Here is a 27,839-nt window from a genome sequence, read left to right as displayed (position 1 = left end):
TCGAGCAGCAGCATTTTTTGAGTCATTATACAAGAGCTACAATGATCCGAAAATCTGAGCCAGCTGTGTGAAAGGACGAACGAATCACTCTCCCCACTGCATCTTAATGTACAGCTTCCGTATCGGACTCCTCAAATCAGTGAGGATCTTTGTTCACTAATTTGCTTGATTTCTGTTTCTCCAAAATTGGCCGTAGATTCATTATTATTCATTACTTGCAAAAAAAAACATGTCTCAGAAAGTTAAAGAAATAGACTCAAAATCCACTGTTGGAGAATAACATGTCATGCAAGTTTCTCAAAAAGGGTGGATGTGGATTTGCTGCAGAAGCATATAAAAGCAAAATGTGACACTTCTCTGAATATCCGCCCGCACACATTTACTAATCTTACATATTTCTGTTAACGGGCCTAGTTCACAGTTGGCGAAAACCTATTCAAAAATGGCTCCCAATGTTTTCGTTTGTTAAACTTCACTCACTGCAAGTCTAACATTTATCATACATATCAGTGGAACTCCAAATACAGCCATATTCTTGGTTGGTGCGACTAACTTCTTTGGTGTTCGTGCACATGTTGGTTTGGGTTTGGCTTAAGTATGGATTTGTGAAGTGCGAGTATTAAATAACGAAGTGTGCGTGATTAGCAGAAGATTTGCAATTAACTTTCCTGGTGGCAGGAGAGTAGCTTGATAACTCAGTTAGGTAATTACATATTTTTTGAGTAGTATTACCATATATGTCAAAACTTGGCCGGCCCCCGCATAAATATAATCGAGGTGAACTGATTTAGTCATTGTGCGAGCGAAGGATTAATTCTTTCATTTCGTCGTTTAACGCCCGTCAGACCAGAAATTTCTTTCAGTTTGCGTATGATAAAAGTTGCGCGTGTGTACAAAATTTAAGGCTCATTGTAGGTCATAGAAATTAAATCTTGCGAAGTTTTCTGAATATTCATCTGTGCAGGATCAAACTGGACATAGATTTGACACGAATTGTGAGAAACCGCCTTGTTTATGAAACAGCGTACTTTTCTGACACATTTCATAACACGTGATTCGCAGGCCAGAAGACTGACAAAAATATTTCAGAAATTATCATCGCTACCTTTGAAGTTCGTACCAATGCACCGACACCTCAGAAATTGGCCAGAAATTTTACTAACCAGACCATCGTTTTGCAATGAAATTGACCTCTCTTCGAGTCTATCTCCCAATCATCTTCACTAGTAATTACGGTACCATTATCAGCCTGAAACTGTTTCTAGGTATATGTATGTTTGGCAAATAATTTTTCAGGTGATAAATATGTCGGCTTAATACAACAATAAAATGTATTGAAAACGTTACATACATTAAGGAGTCAACTTACATAGACATGTATTAAATTTAAACCTAGTGCCAAATGTCAACTCTTTTTCATTCCCATCATTTAAGTCACGTCTTTTCAGCTGACACCAGGAACATGGTCGTTGGTACCCCCGTGCTCTCCATCCCATTCAGTGTGTTCACATTCTACAGAAAAACTTCGAAAATAGAGTTTCGTTGAGTGTTAAAAGGAAATAAAAAATCTTGAGTGTACAATTTTTGAGGAACATATATTCTGAAAATATATTGTGGAATAACAGGTCTAGTTCTTTAATTGTTGTTACCAACCCTGTTACTTTTGTACCTACCCTGGTTATGTTTTTTTTTAAAAAATGGGTTACTGTTCACTGTGTGAACCTGAACTAACAAAATTTTGGTGGTGTTACATGGATATTTTATGTGTATTGCACTGAAAATATGTCAACAAGAGTGCAAAAAGCCTGCGATATGTACTGTGTGTCTTGTTTGGAAACAAACTTAGTTTGCCCTCTTGCTATTGACAACAGAATACCCATTCTACTAGTTGCTCTCAAGCTTTCTTTCAGTACTGCTTTGTTGTGACTCAGGTTTGTTTTTCCAGCGGTGTTAATTGTATGTTGAGAATGATGCACAACAAAAGGCCTGTGAATAAGTCTACTGATGAAGAATTGCAAAAGTACAATGCTGTTGCTGCAGGAACGGCTAAGCACAGCATATCATACTGCTCTTCCATTACATTAAGGAGACCCACACACAAGATGCATCTCGGACAACTCTTCATCAATAAACCTATACCTACTGCTGTGTAATATTGTTAATGTACATCTACCACTGCCAATAAAACCAACCCAAACCAGAACCCAGCAGTACTGAATGAAAGCTTGTGTTTTTTCTGTTATTCTCATATAATTCCCATATACCACAGCTAAAAACAATGAACACAGCATGTCTGACTGTTATGCTGAAAGGAGTGCGTAGAGGACAATAAACTAAGCAGATAAACCTAATAAACATATGTCCAGATATCAGTTGTTTCCTCAATATGACAAATGCACTCCTGCCAATGTTACAACACTTTTAATGTTTAAGGCTACATTTATTTTGAAATTCCACTAGTGGGACATCCTAAATTACAAAGTAATAAACTGCCCTCATTTTATTTATCATTCAATACCTCAGTAGGCTACTGATAAATAACATTTAGACAAAAAGTATATCAATCATGGCTCGCCAGTACCCTGACATCCCAGCCTCCTCCTCCGGGGGCTTGAACCCTGTTCCAGGACTGTTGATTGTATTAAACTCTGGGGACACATTGGCATTGTGGATGGCTGCGATTGCATTAGGACAAAGCCTGGGCATGATGTGATGTACAGAAGCCTACCTTCACATGAACATTGGGCATGTGTATCTTCCCCCCCCCCCCCCCCCCCCCATATTTTGTCTTCAAGTGCATATCTGCTTGTCTGAACCCTCGGGGACTCTGTTGTAAGGTATTCTTGTACTGAGTCATAATACATTGTCAGGCAAACCATTGGCTTCTGGACCTATTTTCATTAGGATTATTTGCTTGTTCTGTTGCCTCATTTCGTTTGTGCTTATAATAGCCAAATACCCTGTACATGTAAGTATCACATCGATATCCTTGCAGAGTAATTTCTATGTGTATGGATGACTGAATAAATGAATCAAATAAAGTGCAATACAGGTACAAAGGTACTGTAAGTAAAGATAATAAGTCAGATGAAATGCTATTACTCTGTAATTAGCCACCATGGACCCTCCAAAATTTTGGGTCATTACATGGTCACTAACATAATATTTTTCAGTGACAACAGACATTTTAATCCCTCCCTTTTGGCAACAATGATTACTTTTTCACAACCTTTATTACACATGATAGGTTGACTTCCAGGCTTCTTTGAGAGTTTCACAAATTGCCTATAAATACAATGGCCTATTTACAGATAAAATTTAAAAACGTGTGACAAATGTAACATTTGCATGACACTTTAAAAACCAACTGATGATGTAACAGCTTTTGTCAAGTGCCAATACTGTTTAGTTTCACCCTTAATATATGACTTTGACCTGTGCACTCTACCTTACTTCTGACCAGCTGCTTATTGCTGTGCGGCTAATTATTAGGTGGAGACAGGAAGATTTTATCAGTAAGGTGCTGTGACAAAGTAACACAATGGTCATAACTATTAACTTTATTTCAGAATAAGCTACAGCCTTATGATTGAAGCACATGTGTAAATACAAAGCATACAGCATTGGATAAATCTCATATAGCCTCACTGAACTTGAAATGATTCAGTGGGCATGGTGGTGATTGCAGTTTCTTCACAATATCACTCCTGTGATAAATAATTTGATCCTTTTTGTCAGGCCATTTATATGTAGATGTGCCAGCAGGAATCATGACAGACACTTGAAAAGAATTAGAATCCTCAGGATCCACTCCAACAACTTCTTCAGGATACCTCTGATTATCATGCTGAACAATGCACCAGTCATGTACAGGTAGTTCTATAGAATGAGAATTACCAAATGTTAGGACATTACTAGTCTTCACTACTTTCTTGGGGAATACTGCTATCTGAATCATCATTGCTATTATGAAGACTGACAGTGTAAAATCTTACACTATCAGATATGGTAACCACAACCTGCAAATTTCCTACTCATTTCACACAATGCGCTCCCTTGATACCTTGGACAGGAGCTACATGTTTAAAAAAGTTACTCAGTTAATGTTTTTCTTCTTACATGTCACTCTCGGCGACAAACAGGACCTGCATATTCAAATTACCAGCAACAAGAACATCATAGAACTCTCTAGTTCGAAATATGTTCGTCACCTTGGAGGGCGCGCCTCCACACATATCTTTTTGCGACAACATCCACACCATCATGTGAGCCCTTACCATGATACGATTCAAAAAAGTTCCAAGCAGAATATTTTAGACATGCCGACATAGCTGCCATGGAATACTTGTTCTTGAAATGACTGGCTGCTCCATCACTCCATACTGTAATTTTTTCAACTGTCTCAAAGTGCTCTTCAAAATGTGTTATGATGGCTTTGTTGAAGATCTGTACTTCTGCAGATGTGTGACTGGTGCAATCTGAAATCACAGCATAACACTGATGCTGGACATCCTCTGTAGAATCTGGTCGATGATGTATGAGTGCAGTATATATTGTCACAGAAGCACAATCGTTGTTCCAGTGTGCTGCCATTACTTCACTCTGGTGCCTTATACAATACTTTTTCAGCAAAGTATGTTTGCAGTATCATACTTCCTGGCTGGAGAGAGTCCTTCTGTTTCTACAATTCTGATACCCGTCGGTATATATGTTATATAGGTGTAATTTTACTTTCTGGAGTTGAGATGTTAGTTCATCTCTTGCTTCAAGAAGCTTCCATTCTTGCTTCGCAATTGCTCCCGTTCTATCCCGCTGAGTGACTTGAATCTTGCAGTTCTCAAGTTCTTCAGTTGACTGTTGCACTTTGAACTCCAAGGTGTCTACTAATTGTTCGGAAGGTAAGCACAAATGACACATTCCTGTCATACAGTTTTTGTTATGCGTATCACACACAATAGAACGTAGAGAACGTACAAAGCCATTTGTGGATGTTTCTGCACTTGTGTACAAAAGGATCTGGCGAGGAAGGAATTCAAACTTCTCACAGTATAAACAACAACACACTTCTTGTCTCAAAGAGCCAAACAAGTCAACATGTGGTGGACGCAGTTGGCAAAACATTGAAAATCCTATTTTCACATCAGGGTACTTTTCTTTAAACAAAAAGTGGGCCTCCTTCAGATTGAACATCATCAGCCTCTTTTTCATGCTTGTCTTTGTCTTTGTCTTTGTTTGTGCATCCCTGACAACTGTCACATCTTTCTTACCAGGCAGCTGGTGTGAAATTTTATTACTGCGTAAGAAAACTTGCACAAGATGTTCCATTTCTTCAGCGATTGCAGTTGACCTATGTCTTGACACTGTGCCACACAGAGACACGCTACATAAACTTGTTGAAAATAATTTCGTTATCACTTTTCTTCGTTTTCGAGGACTTCTGGGTAAAGCTTCATTCACTTTTCTGACAGCTCTTTGTAGTGACCGAGCACTTTTGTATGGTGATATTTCAGATGAACTTGTTGGCATTGTAGGGGATGCTGTTTCGTCAGAAGCCTGTTTTCGGCATTCTCTCATTCTTTTCGTACGGATTCTTGAAGCTTCCCTCTCCTTTTGTTGAATTTTCTTGTTACCTTTCCTACTTTCTCAGAGTTTCTTCATATTTTCATGTACTTTCTGTCTTTCCATTTCCTTCTTCTGTGGATCTTGCTTAGGTCGACTTCTTTTTCTGTTCTGCTGGTGTCATTGGAGCCATTGTGGCCAATGAGGCATATTTCAACTAATTTTCTTACCAAAAAAGTAGGCTATTAATTGTCATAAATATTTTATATGTTATTTTTGACACACACTAACATTGTCTCTTTGAAATTAAATCGTAAAATTAAACTGTTATTTCCAGGCAGATAAAATGTCGTTATAGCCAGTGACAAATAATGGGGGTTACGTGAGTCACAAAATACCTGTTACATTTGTCACACCTACTATTAGAGTTGTAGAAGCATATTACGCACCCCCTTTCTCAGAATGCTATATTGGATGTCTGTCTTAATGTTTATGGATACAATAGCTCAAAAAAACTGAAATCACAGTACAAATGTGAAAAAATTGCGTGTTTTGGTGACTAACGTAACACCGACGTCAAAGCTACTATGATTATTATCTGCCCACACCATAATAGTCAATGGGTTGTGAAAACCTACATTAATTGACTGGGGAGTTCACCATACAGCATGCCACATGTAAAATATGTTTAATATAGGAGTAAAGACTTACGTTTCAGTTAACTGAAAACTGCCAATAATGGCTTCTGTGCAAGGCACTGTTACTGTTTATATTCGGGCTTCTATTGCATAGCTCGTGCTAAGTTTATTGTTGCAGTGTTGCCAAATTCAAAAACTACACATTCTGAGCTTTTATGTGATATGCTACATGATTAAGTGGAAGAAAATTTTAATTGCGACAAAAATGTCGCATTTCCATGGAATTACCCTTTTGTCAGTTTTCAGTTCACAATGTAGAATGTGTTATATAAGAGTTATTAAATCATTTTAATCATAATGGTTTCAGTTTTTCCATTTTCTTGGGAAATTTATTATGCAGCTTGATTTCCTGGGTGAAATATACAGTTGCGTTTTTTATTTAATTTTTCTCAGTACATTTAAGTCCAGTCCTCTTGCTCCGTGATGATGAATTAGTGTTATGTCCATAATGGATTGGTAGATGAACCCTGTTGATGCACGCTATTTATTCATTCATTTAAGGTCATCTCTGTGATACAGGATTTGTCGTCATAACAACTAAATAACTGACACAATGAAAATAAATAACTCCAATATACATACACACTTAATATACAAGTAGCTACCACTAAGACCTGATACTTTAATGAATTAAACAGCTCTTCAGATACCTAATTACTTCACAAGTGACTTGATATGTTAAATATTTGGCGCTAGACATGTAAGTGAGAAAAAGTTGAGAAGGTTTGAAACTGTGCTTAAAGTTTGTTGGAAGTCACTAAGTACTCTCATTATCAAACACTGGATGCATATAGTGTTATGAATTAGCACTCCATTATAACCAAAAGCAGGTTTTCCACACATCTCAATGCTTATCCCATCATCTCTCCCGAACCATGCATTGTATAATTTAATTATGCAGTTATGTTCAGTGGTAATATCGGTACTGTCTGCAAACTGTGCCATGAATAGAGTCAGTAGGAAAAAAAAATCCAATGTGAAAGTTTTATTGCATTAACAGCAGAAATGTAGTAAGCAATGAACTATCTTCATTTCATCATTTTATGTATGGTGCCAGTGAGAAAAAAATTCCTAAGGTTTGAAGTTATGTAGTTACTTGTCTTACTGTGTTAAATTGTAAACGTAAGATTATACCTCTTAATGAGAAGGCTAAGACACCTTTTTAAATTCAGTCAACAATTTTCAAAATATTGAAAATCAAAGTTTTGTTGTCCCTGTATTTAAGGACAGGACCAATGGTCATCTGGGCTTGCAGAAGGAACCATCATGGCATTTGCTAGAAATGATTTGCAATAACATTGGGAAAATATAAATTAGAATGGCTATAAGCAAATCCACCCTCCCGAATATGATCAGTGTCATGACAGATCATACACAATTTGCACCAAACGTCTTATAATAAAAACATAGGTTTGCATTGCACACACTATGGATGCACATTGGTGAGTCAGGACCATGAACATGCATGTCTCCATGCCCTCCCTTCAGTCTACCTGGAAAACTGAGTCAGCATCCACCTTGACGAATGAGATGTTGAGTTCAGGAGAAATACAGGATGGGGTGATTAAAAGTGGCCTGGAGAGCAGAGTTCCAGGGTACAAAGAAACACAGCAGAGGAAAGGAAATATGGTACTAACCTGATTATAAGAGATGATGACAGTGGCCATCAGTCATGCCATGGCACTTTTGGGCCCTGGTCAGTAAGTTACTGAAAGTGGATCAAAGCTGGAGTGGCCCCCAGGGGGCTCGCCACACTTAGGCGGGTTCGTGCCTGGCTACCATGGGGCCCAAGCCTTTGCAGCATTTTTTTTTCCCTTCCATGCTGCATGTCGATCCTCTTGCTATTATTTTTCCTCTCCCTTGGGAACATGTCAAGGGTATTAGTGGGAATGTTCTGCATTCTGTCACTGACGTGTGAACAGTCTCACCTTTGTTTTTCGCTCCCTTTTCCTTTCTGTGTTTCCCTTCTCCTCTCGTTCCTCCGCTTCGAGGTTTGAGGATCCCCTTTTTTTCTTCTTCCTCACTGTGTGCTCCTGAAGGCTGTCCGACGCATCTGACGCATGACAGGTGACTGGGTAACGCATAGTTCCGAGCCCCGGGTAGACAAGTAGGGTTTGCACGTACCCTCTGGTACAAGCCAGGCCGACGGAGGGGTGATTGCCTGAGCTGCAATCTTCCCAAATTGCCACTTGGCCCCTCTGTCAGGTTTTTGAGAGGTGTGAACTATCACCTAAGGCGGGTGTGCCCCCTTGTGAGTGGGGGCCCCCAGTTGGAAGGAGCGTGCCATCGGAGACGCTGGCAATCGTTGGGGATTTCCTCGCGATGAGTCAATGATCTTCCCACTCAACATATACTAAATGTAAATGTAATCAGGCTAATGGTTCACCACGGTTCCTCGTGGTGTCACATTCTGTAGACAGTCAGTCCTTCGCCATGGTAAATCCGTTTATTGTTCAGAAAGGTGTGCCCTGTAGCAGTGACTTTACACCGGCTGTTACTCAATGGACGCCGAGTTGACATCCCTACATCTCGTCCTCATCATGACTGTCCTCCAATGGAACGTTCATGTCCTTCGGTTCCACAAAGAGGATTTGTGACTGCTTTTAGCATCGCAGGATCCCCTTGTACTCTGCCTCCAGGAAACAAAATTGTGCCCTCACGACTGTTTTGAGCTAACACATTACTTGCAGATTCATTTTGATTTTCCCCCTGAGGTCGGCATTCCGTCTCGTGGGGGTGTCGTACTGCTCATGTGGGATGACATTCATAGACAACCCATCTCCCTGACTACCTGTCTTCAAGCTGTTGTAGTTCGCCTTTCTTTCCCCACCTGACTTTTTCTCTCTGTACCATTTATGTACCTCCATAATTCAATGTCACCAGAGCAAACTTCCTTCAGCTTATTGGGGCAGCTACCTCCCCCATTTTTGCATCGTCCCCTTTGGGGTTCTCCCAGGACCTGTCGGAGAGTTGCCCTCTTGGCTGGCCTTCTTAACCTCTTCTGCCTTAACACTGAAGCACCCACTTACCTTTCAGACTCCTCATACACCTATTCCCATTTGGACCTATCCTTTTGCACTGCTCAGCGTGTCCATCGTCTTGAGTGTTCTAAGGCTGGCTGGCAACTTTATTCCTCCCTGGTGACCTTGAAAGAACAAGATTTCCCCAGTTGTGATGACTAGGTGGACTATCTCGCCTACGTTATCCTTAGTGCTGCAGAACATTCCATTCCTCACACTTCCTCATTACTATGTCGTGCCCCCGTCCCTTGGTGGACTGAGACATGCCGCGATGCAATTCGCGCATGGAGATGTGCTCTCTGCCTTTTTAACCGTCATCCTGTGGTGCCAACTGCGTTCATTATAAACAGATGCGTGCAAAGTGTCGTCGTGTTCCTCAGAATAGCAAAAAAGCTAGCTCGATCGTGCTGTCAGTTTATGCCGATCCTCCGCCTCAGGGCCGGACGCCATCCACATTCAGATGTTGCAGCACCTTTCTCTTGTGGGAAAGCACTTTTTGGGCCGAGGGCACATTTCCCAGACATTGGCGTGAAGCCATTGTCATACCCATACTTACGCCCGGTAAGGACAAAAATCTTCCTTCTAGCTACTGCCCCGTCTCTCTTACCAGCTGCATCTGCAGGGTGATGGAACATATGATTCAGGTCCGGCTGATATGTTGGCTCGAGTCTCGCAATTTACTGACGAATGCACAAAGTGAATTTCGATTGCAGCATTCTGCAGTTGACCATCTCATTACTTTGTCCACCCAAGTTGTGAATAGTTTTCTGCGGAAATCCCTGACGGTGGCCTTGTTTTTTATTTGGAGAAGGCCTGCGACACCTGCTGGAGAACTGGTGTCCTCCATACTCTTTACACGTGGGGCTTCCATGGCCGCCTGCCGTGTTTCCTTCAGGCATTTTTAAAAGATCGAGTTGTCAGGGTGTGTGTGGGTTCTGCCTTGTTGGACACATTTATCCAGGAAAATGGTGTGCCTCGGGGTTCTGTCCTGAGTGTCGTCCTCTTTGCTATCGCCATTAAGCCCTATCATGGCCTCTCTCTCACCGGGCACCTCCGGCTCCCTTTTCGTTGATGATTTTGCCATCTATTGCAGTTCTCCACGGACCTGTATTACTGAGCGACATCATCAGTGGTATCTCGATCTTCTTTACTCCTGGATCATCGACAGTTGCTTTCGCTTTTCCTCTGACAAAACCGTCTGTATGAATTTCTGGCGACGCAAGCGGTTTCTCCCACTGTCTTTATATCTTGGGCCTGTTGTCCCTCCTTTTATTGACACTATGAAATTCCTTGGGCTCTTGCTCATTAGGAAACACTCTTGGTCCTCCCATGTATCTGATGTGGCAGCCCGCTTTACGTGGTTCCTCAGTGTACTGTGTGTCCTCAATGGTACTTCCCGGATGCCGATCAAACCACCCTCCTACGTTTGTACCTGTCCCTTGGCCGTTCAAAACTCAACTGGGTGCTTTGTTTATGCGTCTGCACGCCCACCCCTCTTACGCTGTCTCAACACTATCCACCATTGTGGCCTCATGTTTGGCCGTGGGTGCCTTTTACACCACCTTGGTTGAGAGTTTGTATGCTGAAGCTGCTGAACTACTACTGTCCTACTGATATGATTTTCTCCTCAGCAGGTATTCGTGCCGTTTGTGTGCCATGCGTGGCTACCCATCCTATGCCTCCTTCTTTGATGATTCCGTTGATCGTCAGTATGGGGCTCGTCCTCCTCCTCTGTTACCTCCTGGAGTCCGCTTTCTGTACTCACTATGGCGGCTTAACTTCACACTACCTGCACCTTTTCCGGTGGGTGTGAACCCTTCACCACCCTGGCTTCGTGAAGTGGCCCATGTAACCTTGGCCTTCGTTTGCTTCCTAAGGACACTACTCTAGCCTCTGTCTATCGCCTTCAGTTTCACGACCTTCACATGTAACTTCGCGATAGTAGCTTTGTATACACTGATGGCTCTTGGACTGACCGTGGGATCAGGTGTGCCTTTGTCATTGGCACCTGTGTCTTTTGATACCAGCCTCCGGCACACTCTTCAGTATTTGCAGCCCAGCTCTTCGCCTTGTATCAGGCAACAGAGTAAATTTTTCAGTTATGTCCTCTGCTCAACTCACTCATTGCCCTTCAAAGTCTACGTGCACTGTTCATCGCCCATCCCTTAGTGCAGCAGGTCCAGGAAAAATGTCAACTGCTCACTCTTGGTGGAGCCAGTGTGATGTTTCTGTGGGTTCCTGGTCATGTCGGTCTGCCAGGAAACGAGGCTGCTGCCAAAGTTGCAGTTCTAATACCTCAGCCTGCGAGTACCTATATTCCCTCCGATGATCTCTGCATTGCCGTCTGGCAGGAGGTGGTGTTCCTTTGGCATCGCCAATGGTCCTCCCTTCACCGGAATAAGCTCTGGCTTATTAAGCCTCTCCCAGGGCTTGGATGCCCTCCTCTCAGCCCTCCCACCAGGAGGAGGTTATTTTAACTTGGCTGCATATTGAGCACTGCCTTTTCAGCCATTGGCATTTGCTAAGTGGCACTACCTCACTACTTTGTTCACATTGCACCCAAGTTTTAACTGTCTGCCACTTCCTGATGGAATGACCATTTTTTAACCTTTTACGTTCCCATTTGGGTTTGCCATCTGAATTATTGGCCGTTTTAGCAAATGATGTGCGAGCTGTCGACCACACTTTACTTTTTATCCGCCAAAGAAAGATGGCTAGGACTTTTTATTGACCAAAGTAATATGGCGAAGGCAATTTAATTTTTAGTTTTGGAACTCCATTTCTGTATGGTGTCTTTTTTTAGCCCTTTTCCCACATGCCTGTTTTTAGCTGTCTTGTATTATGTCAATTGGGACTGACATATCCTCTCTGTCTTTGTGTTCTATAGTTTTGACTTGGGTGCTTATGATCCCAGTTTTTTTTGCACCCTACAGCATAACATAACAAACAGAACAAAGCTGGAGTGATGGAATTGCTGCAGTCGCATCGGAAATGTTCAGCTGCAATTCTTGAAGACTATGAAGAGTTGTTGTAATACACCGTAGACTTTTGGCTCTCCACACAAAGTAATCGCACACTAGCAGGTCAAATTACCTGGGCGGCCTGCTAGGGCCGCAACCAGACTCACCTGTACTAACAACTCTATTGGGCCTGAAAATTGAGGAAATGTGCTGCAAGGTTCAGCAGACTTTGAGCAGTTGCTCCATCCTGTTGGACGTAACTAGGTATTTTCCTCCTCCATTAATGCTACCACGGATGGTTTCAAAAAGTTGACAATGTAGCATGCCAAAGTGAGTGTCTGATAAAAAAGATTGGAACAATTATGCAGCGTGCAGACATTGCACACCAAACCCAACCTTCAGATTATGCAATGATGTTTTGTAGAAGTTATGCGGAGTCTCCATTGCCCAGGATCTGTGGTTCCAAAAGTTGACATAACCACTCAGGTGGAACCAGACCTAATCAGACATGAAGAACAGATCCATGCCCAAGCCATTTATTGTTCTTTTTTCAGTGAAAGCCACTTGGAAGACTGGAGTGCTTAGGAGTGTCTGCTGGTTTTAATGCATGAACAACAGACACTCTGTAGGGATTATGCAGGTCCAGATGGAGTATTTGCCTGCACGATTTGACTTGATATGCTGGTTCCTTGTGAAAGGTGTCTGGTAGTTTTGGTAGGACTCTGAAGCATTTTATGCTGAACTGCAGCAGCGAAAGTTTTTTGACTTGTTCAGAATAGATCCTCTCTGATGCCATTTTTGGACTAAGCATTCAACAACATTCTTTGCTGGCAGATCATCCACTATAGATCATGGTACATTTTGTTGTAAAAATATTATGTTGTGATTGTGTATTTTAATGTGACAAAGAGTTGTAGTTTTGCCTTTCCCTTAGAATCTTCAGCTGTTTAAACAGATTTTTTACAGTGAGCCCAATTTTTGGTTTTAGTTACTGGTACTATTCTTACTGACCTATTCTGTAGTTTATCGTAGCCGTATTTTGTGCACTCGATTCCCAAAGCATGATGCCATAACTAAGAACTGAATGTACATGAGGAATAGAGTATCAATGATGGAAACTGTCTAACAAGATGGTGATCTTTTTACTAATAGTTTTGTCTGCTCATCCCCATCTGGCGGGCAATACTGATAAAGTTCTTTGTTATACAAGCTGTGTAATAATCATCTTTAAAATGAAGTTCATTCTGTTTTCTTTATGTTCAGCATTAGCTTCCTGACTAATTGTAAACATTTGTGGGGATTGATAAATTTAACAGACATGTAAAAAAAGTTTTATGTTATAAGCTCATTTTAGAGTTAGTGTGTTTTAATAGTGAAAAGGGAATTTAGGTTTACCATCCTGAATAATAATACCTATTACAGGTAGTTCATTTGGTTGGATGGTTTTGGGTCTGTCTGCAATTTAATAATGGAACAATTCACTAAACTTGTTTCATTCATGTAGTAGTTTCAGGGAGAACTGTTATAGTTCGTAACAGATATGGTTGACATTTGGTCATTCCATGTGTATGCCAGGACGGTTCATAATGATACGTTATGAATGACAACTCAGCCCATTATTAAGCATTTTTAAAATACTGTGCAACAGTTATGTTAAAGAAATATTCAGACACAAATGTTAACTGAATTCACGTAGTTAATAAATGTTTCTATGTACAGGTTGCATTTTATCTTTATGTATAGTTATAATACTCTGTCATCTACTCAACAGTATTATGGAAGGGTAATTGCTACTCACCTTATAGCAGAAATGTTGAGTCGCAGATAGGCACAACAAAAAGACGGACACACAATAAGATTTCAGCCAGCAAGGCCATTGTCAAAAATAGACAACAGACACGCACGCACGCACGCAGTCACGCAAATGCAACTCACACACATGACGACAGTCTCTGGCAGCTGAAGGCAACTACAAACATCAGTGCATGATGGGAGAGGTAACCAGGTGGGGGTAAGGAAGGGCTGGGGCAGAGAGGAGGAGGGATAGCAGGGTAAGGGTGGGGGACGGGAAAGTGCAGTTGTGATAGTGTGCAGGAATGAGGTGGAGAGAGGGTAGGGCAGCGAGGTGCAATCGAGAGGTGAGATGGGAAGGAGGGAGGGGGCAGGGGAGAGGGGGGATACCATAAAAGGAGAGAAGTAAAAAGACTGGGTTGGTCGAATAGACGGCTATTTAGCGCTGGAGTGGGAATGGGGAAGGGGCCAGGTGGGTAAGGACAGTAACTAACAAAGGTTGAGGCCAGGAGGGTTATGGGAACGTAGGATATATTCCGTGGAGAATTCCCACCTGCAGAATTCAGAAAAGCTACTGTTGGTGGGAAGAACCCAGATTGCACAGGCTGTGAAGCAGTCATTGAAATGAAGAACATCGAGTTGGGCTGTGCACTCAGCAACAGGGTGGTCCAGTTGTTTTTTGGGCACAGTCTGTCAATGGTCATTCATTCCGACAGACAGTTTGTTGGTTGTTGTGCCCAAGTAAAAAGCAGCACAGTAGTTGCAGCTAAGCTGGTAGACCACATGACCGGTTTCGCAGGTTGCCCTGACTTTGATGGGATAGGTGATGTTTGTGACCAGACTGGAGTAGGGAGTAGGTTGTGGGAGGATGCTTGGAACAGGTCTTACATCTACATCTATTACAGCGATATGAGCCATGAGACAAGGATTTGTGTAGGGTTGGCTGAGGATATTGTTTAGGATTGCTCCTTTGTGGCCGGACAGGGGGACTTCGGGAAGTGATGAGTTGACTGGGAAGATAAGGAACAGGAGGTTGATTGTTTTTTGTACAAGGTTTTGAGGGGAGGGGAGGGGGGGGGGGGAGAATTACAGTCTGTAAAGGCCTCAGTGAGACTCTCAGTGTATTTTGATAGGGACTGCTCGTCACTGCAGATGCAATGGCCACGAGTGGTTAGGGTGTATGGAAGGGACTTCGTGGTATGGAATGGGTGGCAGTTGGTGAAGTGGAGGTTATTGCTCAAGGTTGGTATGTTTGATATGGACAGAGGCTTTGATGTAGCCATCGAAGAAGGTGGCTTGTTGGGTTGAGTAGAACCAGGTGAAGCAAATGGGGAAGGAGGTGTTGAGGTTCTGGAGGAATGTGGATAGGTTGTCCACACCCTCAACCTAGATCATGATGCCATCAGTGAATCTGAACCAGGGGAGGGGTTTAGGATTCTGGTTGTTTAGGAAGGATTCCTTCAGATGGCTCATGAATGGGTTATTTCTGTGGGGCTAAGGCTTTTAGAGGAAAGGCTCATGACTGTATTTAGGTTCTGGATTGTGTATGGTGGTGGGAGTGAGTTTTGGAGGGTGGGCAAAGTGTAGTGGTCTGTTAGACAGGATTTGTCAGCCATGGGGGGATGTGAGGGAGGCTCGGAGGTTGTTGTAAAGGTGGTGGATAGTGGTAGTTCAAGGCAGGATTAGGAAGTGAGCAGGGTTGAGAGTTTTTTTGAGGTGGTGTTCATGGAGGGTAAGAGTTGCGGTGCATGTAATGGGATGCAGGAATTTGGGATTGTGTAGCAGGAATTTTTCATAGATTGAGGGAACATATTGCAAGAAAGTTTGGGCTTGATTGATATGGTTTTTCAGGACTGTGTTGGTGAGGGCTAAGGATTGGTTGAATCTGAATAGGTTGAGGTCATTCTGGAAGGAAGGGTGGAAGCCAGAGATGGGTAATTTGATGGTAAGGCCATTTGGGGGGATTCCCTGACACAAGCAATAATGCAGGAATGGCATGTAGGACTGGGTTCTGACTATTGATAAGGAAACTTTTCTGTATTAACACAGATGAAAGGAGCAAGAATCCATGGTGCTGGAAAAATGTGAAAAAATACATAAATAATGTAGAATTACATCTGAAAAAATTGCAAGGAACACAGAGATACGTGGAAAAAAAAATCATGGAAAGGATCAAATGCATGAAATAAGGGGAAACAAGGTGAAATCAGAAGGAATATGTCGATAGTGAAAGGCAAAAACCAATAGAAATCAGCATGAAGTCGCAAGATGATCAAAGAAAAAAGATAAATTTAAAAAATTCTATGGATTCTGTGGGTCTATGGGCGGATAAGTGTGAAGAAGGGGAATGGCAGATGTGACTGAATTGAAGAGAGGAGGAGTAGGGGGGTGGGGAGTGGTTGGTAGGATGAGACACAAGATTCTGTGGCACAGGAGTGGTGCGCAAAAATATGGGAGTGTGACGCAGGGAGGTGACCAAATGGTTCGTAAGAAGAGCATGCAGTGCAGTTTGTAAGGTTACAAGAGAGACACTGGAAAGAAGAGAAAGAAAGGTGGACACTTGGGTGTAGTAATGTATTAGAAAATAGCAACAAAGGAAAACAGCACTGTGGGTAGGATGGACGAAAAGTTGTCAGGCAAAATCAAACAGTGGAATGTAGCAATGTTATGAAAAGGATAATTCCTACTCACCGTATAGTGGAGATGCTGAGTCAGATACGGATGGTGGGACTGTGGAAGGTGGTGCCTGGAAAAATACACACTGGAGATCCAGTTTTGTACAAGGGGGCGGGGGGTTAATTACAGTCTGTAAAGGCCGTCGCATCTGCAGTGACAAGCAGTCTCACTCAAAATATACTTAGGGTCTCGTGCAAGCCTTATTGACTGAAAGCTTATTGTGTGACAGTCTTTCTGTTTTGCCTATCTCGAATTCTGCATCTCTGTTATATACTGAGTAGCAACTAATCTTTTCATAATATTGTTACTATCGTCTACTCTGTAGATGCTTCTATGTAACTTGTTGATTGGCATATCCTTTATTCCTTCTACAATCTGTAATTGGAGAGAACACTTTAGTAACACCACAGACACATTCCATTTTCAGTGCCCCATAGTTTGCACCAAATTTTATCCTGAAGGTTAACAAATTCATGATGAATGTAGAGTCTTGTCAAGTTCAAAGATGTGATGAATTCTGATTTCTCATTTTGTCCTCTTTTTTTTTCTGTCAACAACCATGCCTTTTTGTTAAATTTTTTTTTTAAACTCTAAGATGTTACAAAAGTTGTGGGAAGGAATTTTAGTATGAGTCTTAATGTTTCTTCAGCTATGTGGCAGCATTTTTGTCTGATGACATGGATAGGAAATATTTGGTACTAAAAACAAGAAACCGGTCATTTTGACATTGTTGTTTACTTCACACTTAGAAACACTGAGCTTTTTTGTTGTCAGTGTGGAAAGAGCCGAACAATGCTGAGCAATTCTCTGCACCAAAGAATTACAGTGATACATTCATAACATTTGTGCAACTGGGATGCACATTTGCAGGGAGAGGGGTTCAATTTTCTGTCCAGCAAATACTGATTTAGTCTTTAGTGGTTGCTTTATGTTGTTTAAGACAAATGGTTCCTTTAAAACTAACAAGGTAGGTTTCATTCTATTTCCTTCTATATCGGAGTCTGTGTTCAGTCACTGATGGAACTTAGAACCACAGTTTTCCTTCCTTCACTTCATGTGTCTGTTCTGCCAGCATAATATTTTTTTAAAAAAACCATTAAGCCCTTATCACTTTTAATAGCACTAAGTTGGTCTAACCTGTATGTTTCTAAAGCTGGCTCATTTACAGCAGGAAAAAAAAGTCGGGAAATAATGTTAGATTCTCTTATGTGCTGTTAGGTGCATGATGGATCACAGAGGCTTTTACAGCCAACATAGATACAGGAGCACTAACTTCCATCTAAATGGGACTGGCTGACAGTGTGGACAGAAAACTTCTTTTCCACTGTGTAGGGGTGTTAGCCCTCAATTGTGTGTGCTTGGTTTGTATTATAGTGTCAGACTAGTGTGGTTAAACGAAGGGGCAAAAAAAGAATTGTACATTCCTGTGTGTCCTCTATTATAAATATTGTTTCATCTTTCCATTCAACTGATTAAATTTTCTTGTGACTGTCATATGATTATAAAAAAAATAAAATAAATTGTTTTTTCAGGTGCTCAAACATCCAGCAAGATGGCATCATTTCCAGGAACACTGGCATTTGATGAATTTGGCCGACCTTTCATTATCATACGTGACCAGCAGAATCAGCAGAGACTTACAGGAGTGGAGGCCCTGAAGTCTCATATGGCTGCTGGTAAAACAATTGCCAATGTCTTGAGGACATCTTTGGGTCCAAAAGGTTTGGACAAGATGATGGTGTCAGCAGATGGAGATGTAACTGTTACAAATGATGGAGCAACAATTTTGAAACAGATGGATGTTGACCATGAAATAGCAAAGCTTATGGTGCAGTTGTCTCAGTCACAAGACGATGAAATAGGTGATGGCACAACTGGAGTAGTCGTGCTTGCTGGTGCCCTTTTGGAGCAGGCAGAACAGTTGTTAGATAAAGGTATACATCCTATTCGTATAGCTGATGGATTTGAACTTGCAGCTCATCATGCTGTGAAGCATCTTGATTCCATAGCTGATAGTTTTCCATTTGATGTTAATAATTTGGAGCCTCTTATACAAACTGCTATGACTACATTGGGCTCAAAGATTGTAAACAAATGTCACCGACAGATGGCAGAAATTGCTGTAAATGCTGTATTGGCGGTGGCTGATATGGAAAAGAAAGATGTTAACTTTGAGTTAATTAAAGTGATAGGCAAAGTTGGAGGCCGCTTAGAAGACACAATGCTTGTTAAGGGTGTGGTTGTTGACAAAGATTTTTCACATCCTCAGATGCCAAAAGTTTTAAAAGATGTGAAACTGGCTATCTTAACTTGCCCATTTGAACCACCAAAGCCTAAGACAAAGCATAAGTTGGATGTCACTAGTGTAGAGGACTATAAAGCCCTGCGAGCTTATGAAGCTGAAAAATTTACTGAGATGGTACAAAAAGTGAAGGATACAGGTGCTACACTTGCCATATGTCAGTGGGGTTTTGATGATGAAGCAAACCATCTCTTGCTGCAAAGGGAACTGCCAGCTGTCCGTTGGGTTGGAGGCCCAGAAATTGAACTGATTGCTATAGCCACTGGTGGTCGCATAGTGCCAAGGTTTGAAGAACTGACTCCGGATAAACTGGGGCATGCAGGCTTGGTTCGAGAAATCAGCTTTGGTACCACAAAGGTATGATGTGCTTCAAAATGGTTAAAATCTATTGTAGAGTTCAATGACTTTCAGTAATCAATGTTTCAAAAACATTAATCTATTATAAAGTTAAATGACTTCAATAACCAAGTTAGTGTAACTGAAAGTGATTTTGATGTAGATCATTATATTCTTTGTAGGGCAGCAAGATAAAATGTGTGAATAAAAAAACAAACAAAGCAAGTAATTTGGAATCTTGGCTAGTTTTATTTATTTTCTAACTGAGAGAGATCCACATTGCTAGGTCTTTTATCTTTTTGTTATCGGAAAAAGTGTAGTTAATCATTTCATTTGTATAGCGTTTAACACACTAAAAGTATGTTCTTACAAAACACTTAATGTACTTTGTTTTTAGATGCAAAAATGAATAAGCTTTCAAGTTGTCCAGCACATTTGCATAGTTGTTTGTTAGAGACATACAGTTTACTTCGGAATATTGGAGTGTTTGCTCTGGGCTTTATTGATAATCATACTGTATGCTAATCTTAGAGAGACCATTTTAAAGCTGAATGCTGAGTTGAAATGATTGAAATTTGTTGTACAAACCCTCACCTGCCTTTTAATTTTCCAGTTAATATTTTTCCTTCTATGATGATGCCTAGAAGCTTTTTTGTGACAACATACTGGAACATTGAGCAAATTTAAGAATTCTGTTGGGAAGTTAATACTTTCGTGTTGGTTCATCATTGTATCAATGGCTTTAATTATTTTTTCTTATCATAGTATCATATCTTGTATTTGCTGACTTGTTTGTTTGTTAATGTCATTTATGTAATTCTCTTGCCCTGCTCCCTCTGTCCCAAGATTGTTTGCTCACACAGTCATAATCAGTGTTGCCACAGGTTCTGGAAATCAGGGAATTTCAAACATGTCAGGGAAATCAGGCAAATTTGGGGGGGAAAAAACCACTGGAAGAATCTTGTTTTTGACTCAGTAGATGAAATGATTTGTTTACTGAGGTGTCGTGCATCATCACTGGCTGGGTTCAGCTGGTTACATGCACTGCTTCCCTACTCCCTCATTCCTAGAGCTTCCCCCTGTCCTACCACTCCCTTCAGCTTGCAGTAAGTGCTGCCACCACTTCTTGCTGATAGCCTAGCAGCTGCCGATGAGAGGCAGGGAGACATGAGGTGTGGTTTGTTTGGATCTGATACACAGAGACTGTAGATGCAACGGCTGTAGACAGCAGTCGTGTGCCTGATTTATGTGTGGGTGATTGCTCTTGTTTTCTTACAAAAGCTATAGTTGAAAATTTAGTTGTGGGAGCATAATCGTCTTTTCTACGTGCCTGTCTGTGGCTCAGCAGTCATCATTACGGTGAGTTGCTACCTATCTTCAATATTATTGATTTTCAGAGTATTTGAACAAATTATCTGTTGTGTGGATTGATCACTGTGGTCTCATTTTGTCAACATGCTGTCTGTGACTTGTGAGTAGCTGGCCACACAAGTGGATTTTCATGTCAGGTCAAAACTGGACTTCATTTTTGCGGGTATCTGTAACGAATCGGGCCTGCCAATCCCCAAGACATTTGGTTCTCACTGATATGGAGGCCCTCACCATCGGATCTAGTCTCACTGAGCTGCTCGCAGGCTAGTTCTGTTTGTGCCTGGTGTAATGCAGTGGATTTCCATGGTTTATCCATGGACCCATGACTGTGGTGCTCCTCAGCAGGCCAGAGGCCATGGGCGATGGATTGCAGGAATTGCAACTGTCTCACTGCAAGTATGTTGTACAGTGTGGCGTTTTATGGACATTTTATTTGTTTTGGTACATTTTGGCCCTTCAAAAGTAGTTTTTGTGCTAGAAAGTATGGACGATAAGAAGGAGAAAATTGTCAGTAGCTGGTGGTTTTTACACTACTCGCACAGTACATGTAGAATAATGGATATAACACAGTAGGTAATAACTGGCAATAATGTACATAGTAGAACCACCATTTTATCGGCGATTATGTTCAGTGTTGGTTTGCACAATTCTTCCCTGCTTTATACATTTCCTTCAAGAGGCCTACTGTTTTCTGAGGTTATTTCTGAAATAGTCAAGGTATTTTAAATTTGTCCTGCGACTCCAAGGAAATGCGTATTTTTGTCACCAAATGTGCTTCGTTTTATTGAAAGAAAATGATGCCAGTGGTCTTAATGAAACACACGCATCATTTGGCTTGCTGTATCCATCTAAAAAAAGTTCATAACAAAAGATGTTGATGTTAGTACATAACATTTTTGCTCACATCAGGAAATGCCATCTGCTTGCAAGTTTTTTAGATATTTCCTCGTTTGCACTATTGTTCATTGACAGTGTGTTAACTTATGTCTTAACTTGAGATCTCAAAATTTGTCATGGAAACTGTGGTGTGCGTACTGTAAGATCTTCAGTACACACACCATCAGGTTCTTTGAATTGTCCCTCTAACGAAGTAGGCCAATGTCAGCAATATGTCTCGTGATCTTATCGTGGCGTGTTTATCTTCTGTCAGACGATAGAAATGCCACTTGCCTGGCAAGTCAGTGATTTTTGTAAATAGACAATGGGAAATGTTGAAACAGATTACAACACCATGAGAAAGCACTCTTTTGTGTGGACAATACCAGGTGTACCGGTATGAAATGAGCGTTAAGATACAAATGTGTCGATAGGGAACATTTGTTGTGAACGGGCCTTAATTTTTTTTTTGGTTGGTATGACATCTGTCAAAGATATTTTGTATACATCGAGTCATGGATCAAACAACATATTATGTTTTCTTCGTGTTAACAATGTCAAATTTTGTACCAGAAAATGATAATTTGCAGAAAGCATTAATTTTTTGTTTTCATTTGAAAAAAAAAAATGCTGCAGAGTCACATTGAATGCTTCTTGAGGCATATGGTGATCATGCTCTATCAGAAGCAACATGCAAAAGATGATTTGAACGGTTCAGAAATAATGATTTTGATGTAAGAAATGAATAACGTGGAAGACCACCAAAAAAGTTTGAAGATGCCGAATTGTAAGCAATATTGGATGAAGATGATACTTTGAGTCAGAAGCAAATGGCAGAAATGCTAAATGTTGCACAACAAACAATTTCTGACGTTTGAAAGCTATGGGAAAGATCCAGAAGTGTGGAAAATTGGTGCCACATGAATTGAATGAAAGACAGATGGAAAACCGAAAAACTATTTGTCAAATTTTGCTTCAAAGACACGAAAGAAAATCAATGTTGCATTGAATTGTTACTGGCAATGAAAAATGGATTTATTTTAAGAATCCTAAATGGGAAAAATCGTGGGTAACCATCAACATCGACTGCAAAACCAGATCGATTCGGCAAGAAGACAATGCTCTGTGTTTGGTGGGATCAGAAAGGTGTGGTGTATCATGAGCTTGTAAAACCCAGTGAAACTGTGAATACTAATCGCTACATGTAACAAATGATCAATTTGAACTATGCATTGATCGAAAAAAGACCAGAATGGGCCAGAAGACATGGCAAAGTAATTTTTTTACACGACAATGCACCTGAACACAAAGCAAAACTGGTTCAGGATACAATCAAAACACTTGGCTGGGAGCTGCTACCCCACCCGCCGTATTCACCATCACCAGACTGGGCCCCTTCCAACTACCATTAGTTTTCATCAATGGGACACGCATTGGCTGAGGAACACTTCGATTCCTACGAAGAGGTCGAAAATTGGGTGTCTGATTGGTTTGCTTCAAAAGACGAACATTTCTACTGGCGTGGTGTCCACAAATTGCCAGAAAGGTGGTCAAAATGTATAGAAAGCAATGGTCAGTACTTTGAATAATTTTTTTTTACTTTTCAATTCAAAATTAGTGTTTCATTTTCACAAAAAATGCTCTTTTCATACCGGTACACCTGGTACGCTTTCTATCCATTGCATTTGCAGGTGTGACATGCAGACGACTTCATTTCAGCACCTTGTCTTTGTGCTGAAGTGGTGCACGTCTCACAGATTCATATCCAAAGAAAGAAGTGAGTGATGTGCGGTCATGTTATGAGCCTTATTGCTTGTAAGAAAGGTACTGATGGAGTGCAAATAGAAAAGCTGCAGAGTTAGTTGCAACATTTGAAAAAACTCTTGGTTTATGAGAAGCAGATTAAGTCTTATAAATTTTTTACAATTACTGTATCTCAGTTAAGCAATGCAGCAACTTTTGTATCACAGATGAACTGTGTATAACAGGGAAGATCATAGTAGTTTGGAAAAGCTTTTGTAGGGAAGCATGTCAGGAAATGTATTCGAAACAAACCAAAAAACTTGGTGGCAGAGGTGGTGTCATTGATATCGGCAAAGCAATGTTTGAGAAAAGAAAATTTCGGGGAAGAGATAAGCGATAGGAAGTTGAGTATTTGGGAGAATAGGAAGAGGAACCCACAAGTAGTTTGTTTAAGTTGGTTCCAGGTATATAAAGGAGAAGTTACTAAGTGTCATGAAAGAATACAGCCTTTTGGGAACTACAGTTATTTGACTATTTCACATAATATAAGTGTTAGAATGATGGAGGATTTATCATCATCATAGTCGTTTTCCAACTTCAGTTCCCGGAGTGTGGTGTGTAAATGCTCACCATCTGCTGTCTTGTTACATCTTCTATTCCAGGACAATTTCCCACTTGTGTCCTTTCTCCTCCACATCTGATTTTACAGTCTCTACCACCATTTTCTTGGTCTTCCCAGTGGTCTTCTTTCTATGAGGTTCAGGTTGAAATACTTCCTGGTAGGTCTTTTCATTGTTCTTCCTCATTATGTGCTCATACCACTGAAGCCTGCATTTCTTTGACACTGGTAATAGGTTCTTCAATAACAGCTACTTTTCTATTCACATCATTCCCGAGTTTGTCCTTTCTAGTTGTTCGATTCATAATTCTAATGAAGCTATTTGTGTTGCTTGAATTCTGCAGAGGGCTTTGTTTAGTAGGGAACACGTTTCTAAACAATATGTAAGTAATGGTAAGAAATAGGTGTGGTACACGGGTGCTTTTGCTTTTTGTGGCATTTTAACATTCCAGAGAAGATTTCTGATTTGACTATAAAAATTGGATGCTTTCTGTGTCCTGCTGAGTACTTCCTGCTCAATGGTGTTGTCTTTCGAGATTGTGCTTCCTACGTACTTGAAATGGGAAACAGATTTTACTTTGACTCCTGGAGTGTGCAAGGAAGAATTTTGGGTACTCATCTTTGGTCTGCACTATGACTTGAAGGTTTTTTACCTTCACATAAACATATCTTAAATTTTTCTTCCATTAAGGTAAAGTGTTGATGTACCACCATAATATCACAATCCAAAAAGTATTCTTCTTGCACAGAACTAGACAGTATATGAATATGTTTGATAGTTGTTTGTTTGAGTATATGTGGGAGAGAGGACAGACTGAAGAGGAAGGTTTGTTTATGCACTTTTTGAAATCTACGGTAACGGTGTAAAATTCATAGTGTAAGCATTTGTTTTAATAATAAATAACCATAACCATAATAAATAACCATAAATAATAAATAACCATGTATTATCGTTATTTGACTTAACATCCATTGATCTAAGGACTCCAGAACTGTAAAGAAATGGACACAGTTTCAGGCATTTCCCTGAAATTACTAATTCCTGACCAGTGCTCATAATAGATTTTTATAGGTACATGTGAAAGACATTTAAATTTGACAGTAGATCCGGGCATTTTATGTCATCCAATACTTTTCACCTTGAAACTGATGCTGCCATTCATAGATATTATCATTCATAGATATTTTCAGAAAACATTGAACTGTAATTACATAATCAGTCTCTGCAAACTTCAGTGCATTTAGCCTTATGTTTGCCTTCTTTGTTACTAATACCGTAATCGGGCAGGCTGAGGGAACAGTTGACTGGCAGCTTAATTATTTTGTTCTAATGATAAATCATTACAAGGCACAACATCTAATACGTATAATAAACTGTTAAAACCTAAATATTTTTAGAACATCGTGTTCACTCACCATTAACAAATTTCACTCCATACCATGTGCATAAAGCTTTTGTTGAACATTACAGATGATTTTGTCTTGGGGCCCTTAAGCTTTCCTGAGTTATCTGTGAGAGGGGTGGATGATCACCATGAATATTAGTTCTTTGAATTCTAGTAATAATTTTGTCATATCTCAACAGTTAACAGTATTAATTAATGTAGCTATAAATTATGCAGTCCAGTTACTTTTGTCAACTATTTACCATACTTGAAATAACTGTTCTCAGTATTATGATTTTTTTTTTTCATGACTTCATCATTTAATATAGTTTCATGCTTCATCTTATAATCTAGTTTTGTGCTTGTGATCATAAAAGATGTGATGTGTAAAAGATAATTAAGACCATAAAAAATTTATTTGCAGGATCGCATGTTGGTAATTGAAGAATGTAAGAACTCCAGAGCAGTGACAATCTTCATCAGAGGTGGAAACAAGATGATAATTGAGGAGGCAAAACGCAGTATCCATGATGCACTGTGTGTTGTTCGAAATCTTGTGGTGGATAACCGTATTGTTTATGGAGGTGGGGCAGCAGAAATCTCATGTGCACTTTCTGTCTCTGCTGAAGCTGACAAATTTTCCTCACTCGAGCAGTATGCATTCCGTGCTTTTGCTGAAGCGCTGGAGAGTGTACCTCTGGCTTTGGCTGAGAACTCTGGCCTCTCACCGATACATACCGTTACAGAAGTAAAGGCACGCCAAGCAGTTGAGGGCAATTCAGCACTAGGTATTGATTGTATGCTCAGTGGCACAGCTGATATGCGCCAGCAGCATGTCATTGAGACCCTGCGTAGTAAGAAGCAGCAAATTGTGCTTGCCACACAACTGGTTAAGATGATTCTAAAAATAGATGACATAAGATGCCCAAACGACCAAGGCTCCCATGGTTTGTAAAACAATACTACCAGTTTCCACTTAAAGTTTTGGCAATGTTAGTAAAAATGTTGCATTTACTTTTGCTTATTTATGAGACTTTTGCACCAAGGAAAGCAGTGTAAGAAGTACAGTAGTTCACTTACTGTGATATGTGAATGCTTCTGTTTAAATTTCACCTTACTTATAGCTAATCATTTTTCTGATTTCTGAAAATGCTTTAAAGAATAATAAACAAGGCAGAATTCTGCGAAGAAAAGTACTTAATGTTATTGTTCCCTTGGTGCAGTATATTTCCGTAAAATGTGATTACCTAAAATAACATATTCTTCTTTGTTAATGTTAATATGATATTATAATTAAGTTGTAACAGATCTTAATAAACAGTATCATACAATTTTACGGTAACTAATATGTCAGAACCTTGTAATCACTGACTAAATGTTGTGTTGCACCTTTTTTCTACACAGACGACTTTTTACTACTTTTCAAATAAATTTTTTGAACACATGAAACCTATAATTCTACATTCATTTCATTATTACTGAAAATATGCAATGAGAACTCTATTTTGGCAGAAGTTACTCAAATAGGTGGTGAATGTACTGCTCTTCCATCACTTGAAAGTGAATGACAGAATGGGACACCCTGCTGCCTAGAGTAACATTTTGTGACATTAATGGAAGAATGACAACATAATTTATTGAGTTGTGGATTTCCATTTTGTGTGTGAACATGAATGTAGCATGTAATCATAATTAAAACTTCGATGAGTAGTGAAATTTGTCTTACCCTCTTTTTTAAACTATATAAAAAATAGATGTACGTTATGATGTGTTTTACTAAAGGTGAAAAAGAGCACAGGAGTTCTTAACTTTCTTGGGAATTCAGATCTTGTTTCTTTTATAAAAGTTAAAAAGGGAGTGGGGAAAAAAGCTGTTGTAGATACAGAAGTGTGATAACACCAGTTTAGGAAGACACTGTGTTAATGGGAAGTGAAACAAATAGAAATGTGAGTTTAGGCAGATGCTTAATAGGGTAGTGTAACATTTCTAATGAAGCTGTTAAAAATACATGTTTGACATTAATCTATCAAATGCACAATATCCTGTGTTGCTGGTTGTTCTGTAGGTCATTACCTCAGTGGCATGTTGACCTGCTCTGTCAGTCTGCAAAAAATAGCACCGAAAAATTTCCTGTACAGAGAATGGTTCCCAGTAAGTTGCTTTCCCTGGTAGATAATTTCTCTTTCTGAAATTACACAGATATGAGCATGGCAGGCCTTGTGTGTGAACTACTACATTTGAGGTGGTCATGTTGCAGGCACTGGTTGAACAGTCATAAAACCAGCACATATTCCATACCCATAGTGTTAAATACACTAATAACAAAGTACGAAAGTCTGTAATTAGGTGTGGATGCACTCTTCCAAGCCAGTGATGACGAAATTTCTCCTACAAGTACTTGGTTCAATCTTCATATGGTAAATTTAACATAGTCCCAGTTCCCAGTGTGTGTTTTGCGTACAACAGATACTAGATTTCTGTGTGCTGGAAAGATGAAAGTGAG

At 40.2% G+C, this 27,839-nt stretch overlaps 1 protein-coding gene across 1 annotated transcript; it reads left to right on the top strand.

Annotated features, from left to right (window-relative positions):
* Window positions 1-540: 540 nt before the first annotated feature.
* On the top strand, window positions 541-26,678 carry LOC126203375 (T-complex protein 1 subunit epsilon). The gene is made up of 3 exons (XM_049937671.1): window positions 541-703; window positions 18,237-19,363; window positions 25,761-26,678. Exons 2-3 carry the CDS (start codon window positions 18,257-18,259, stop codon window positions 26,289-26,291), a joined length of 1,638 nt encoding a protein of 545 aa, XP_049793628.1. The 5' UTR covers window positions 541-703; window positions 18,237-18,256; the 3' UTR covers window positions 26,292-26,678.
* Window positions 26,679-27,839: the final 1,161 nt, after the last annotated feature.

This window comes from Schistocerca nitens, chromosome 9, assembly GCF_023898315.1.
Source record: "Schistocerca nitens isolate TAMUIC-IGC-003100 chromosome 9, iqSchNite1.1, whole genome shotgun sequence".
Classification (NCBI taxonomy): Eukaryota; Metazoa; Arthropoda; class Insecta; order Orthoptera; family Acrididae; genus Schistocerca; species Schistocerca nitens.
Note: the sequence above shows the minus strand (reverse complement) of the source record. Positions and strands in the feature narration are given on the sequence as shown.

Excerpts from the sequence above, each read along its gene's own strand:
- LOC126203375 (XM_049937671.1), top strand. The coding sequence starts at position 18,257 with ATGGCATCATTTCCAGGAACACTGGCATTTGATGAATTTGGCCGACCT. Across the intron at positions 19,364-25,760 it reads TCAGCTTTGGTACCACAAAG|GATCGCATGTTGGTAATTGA; the intron begins GTATGATGTGCT and ends ATTTATTTGCAG.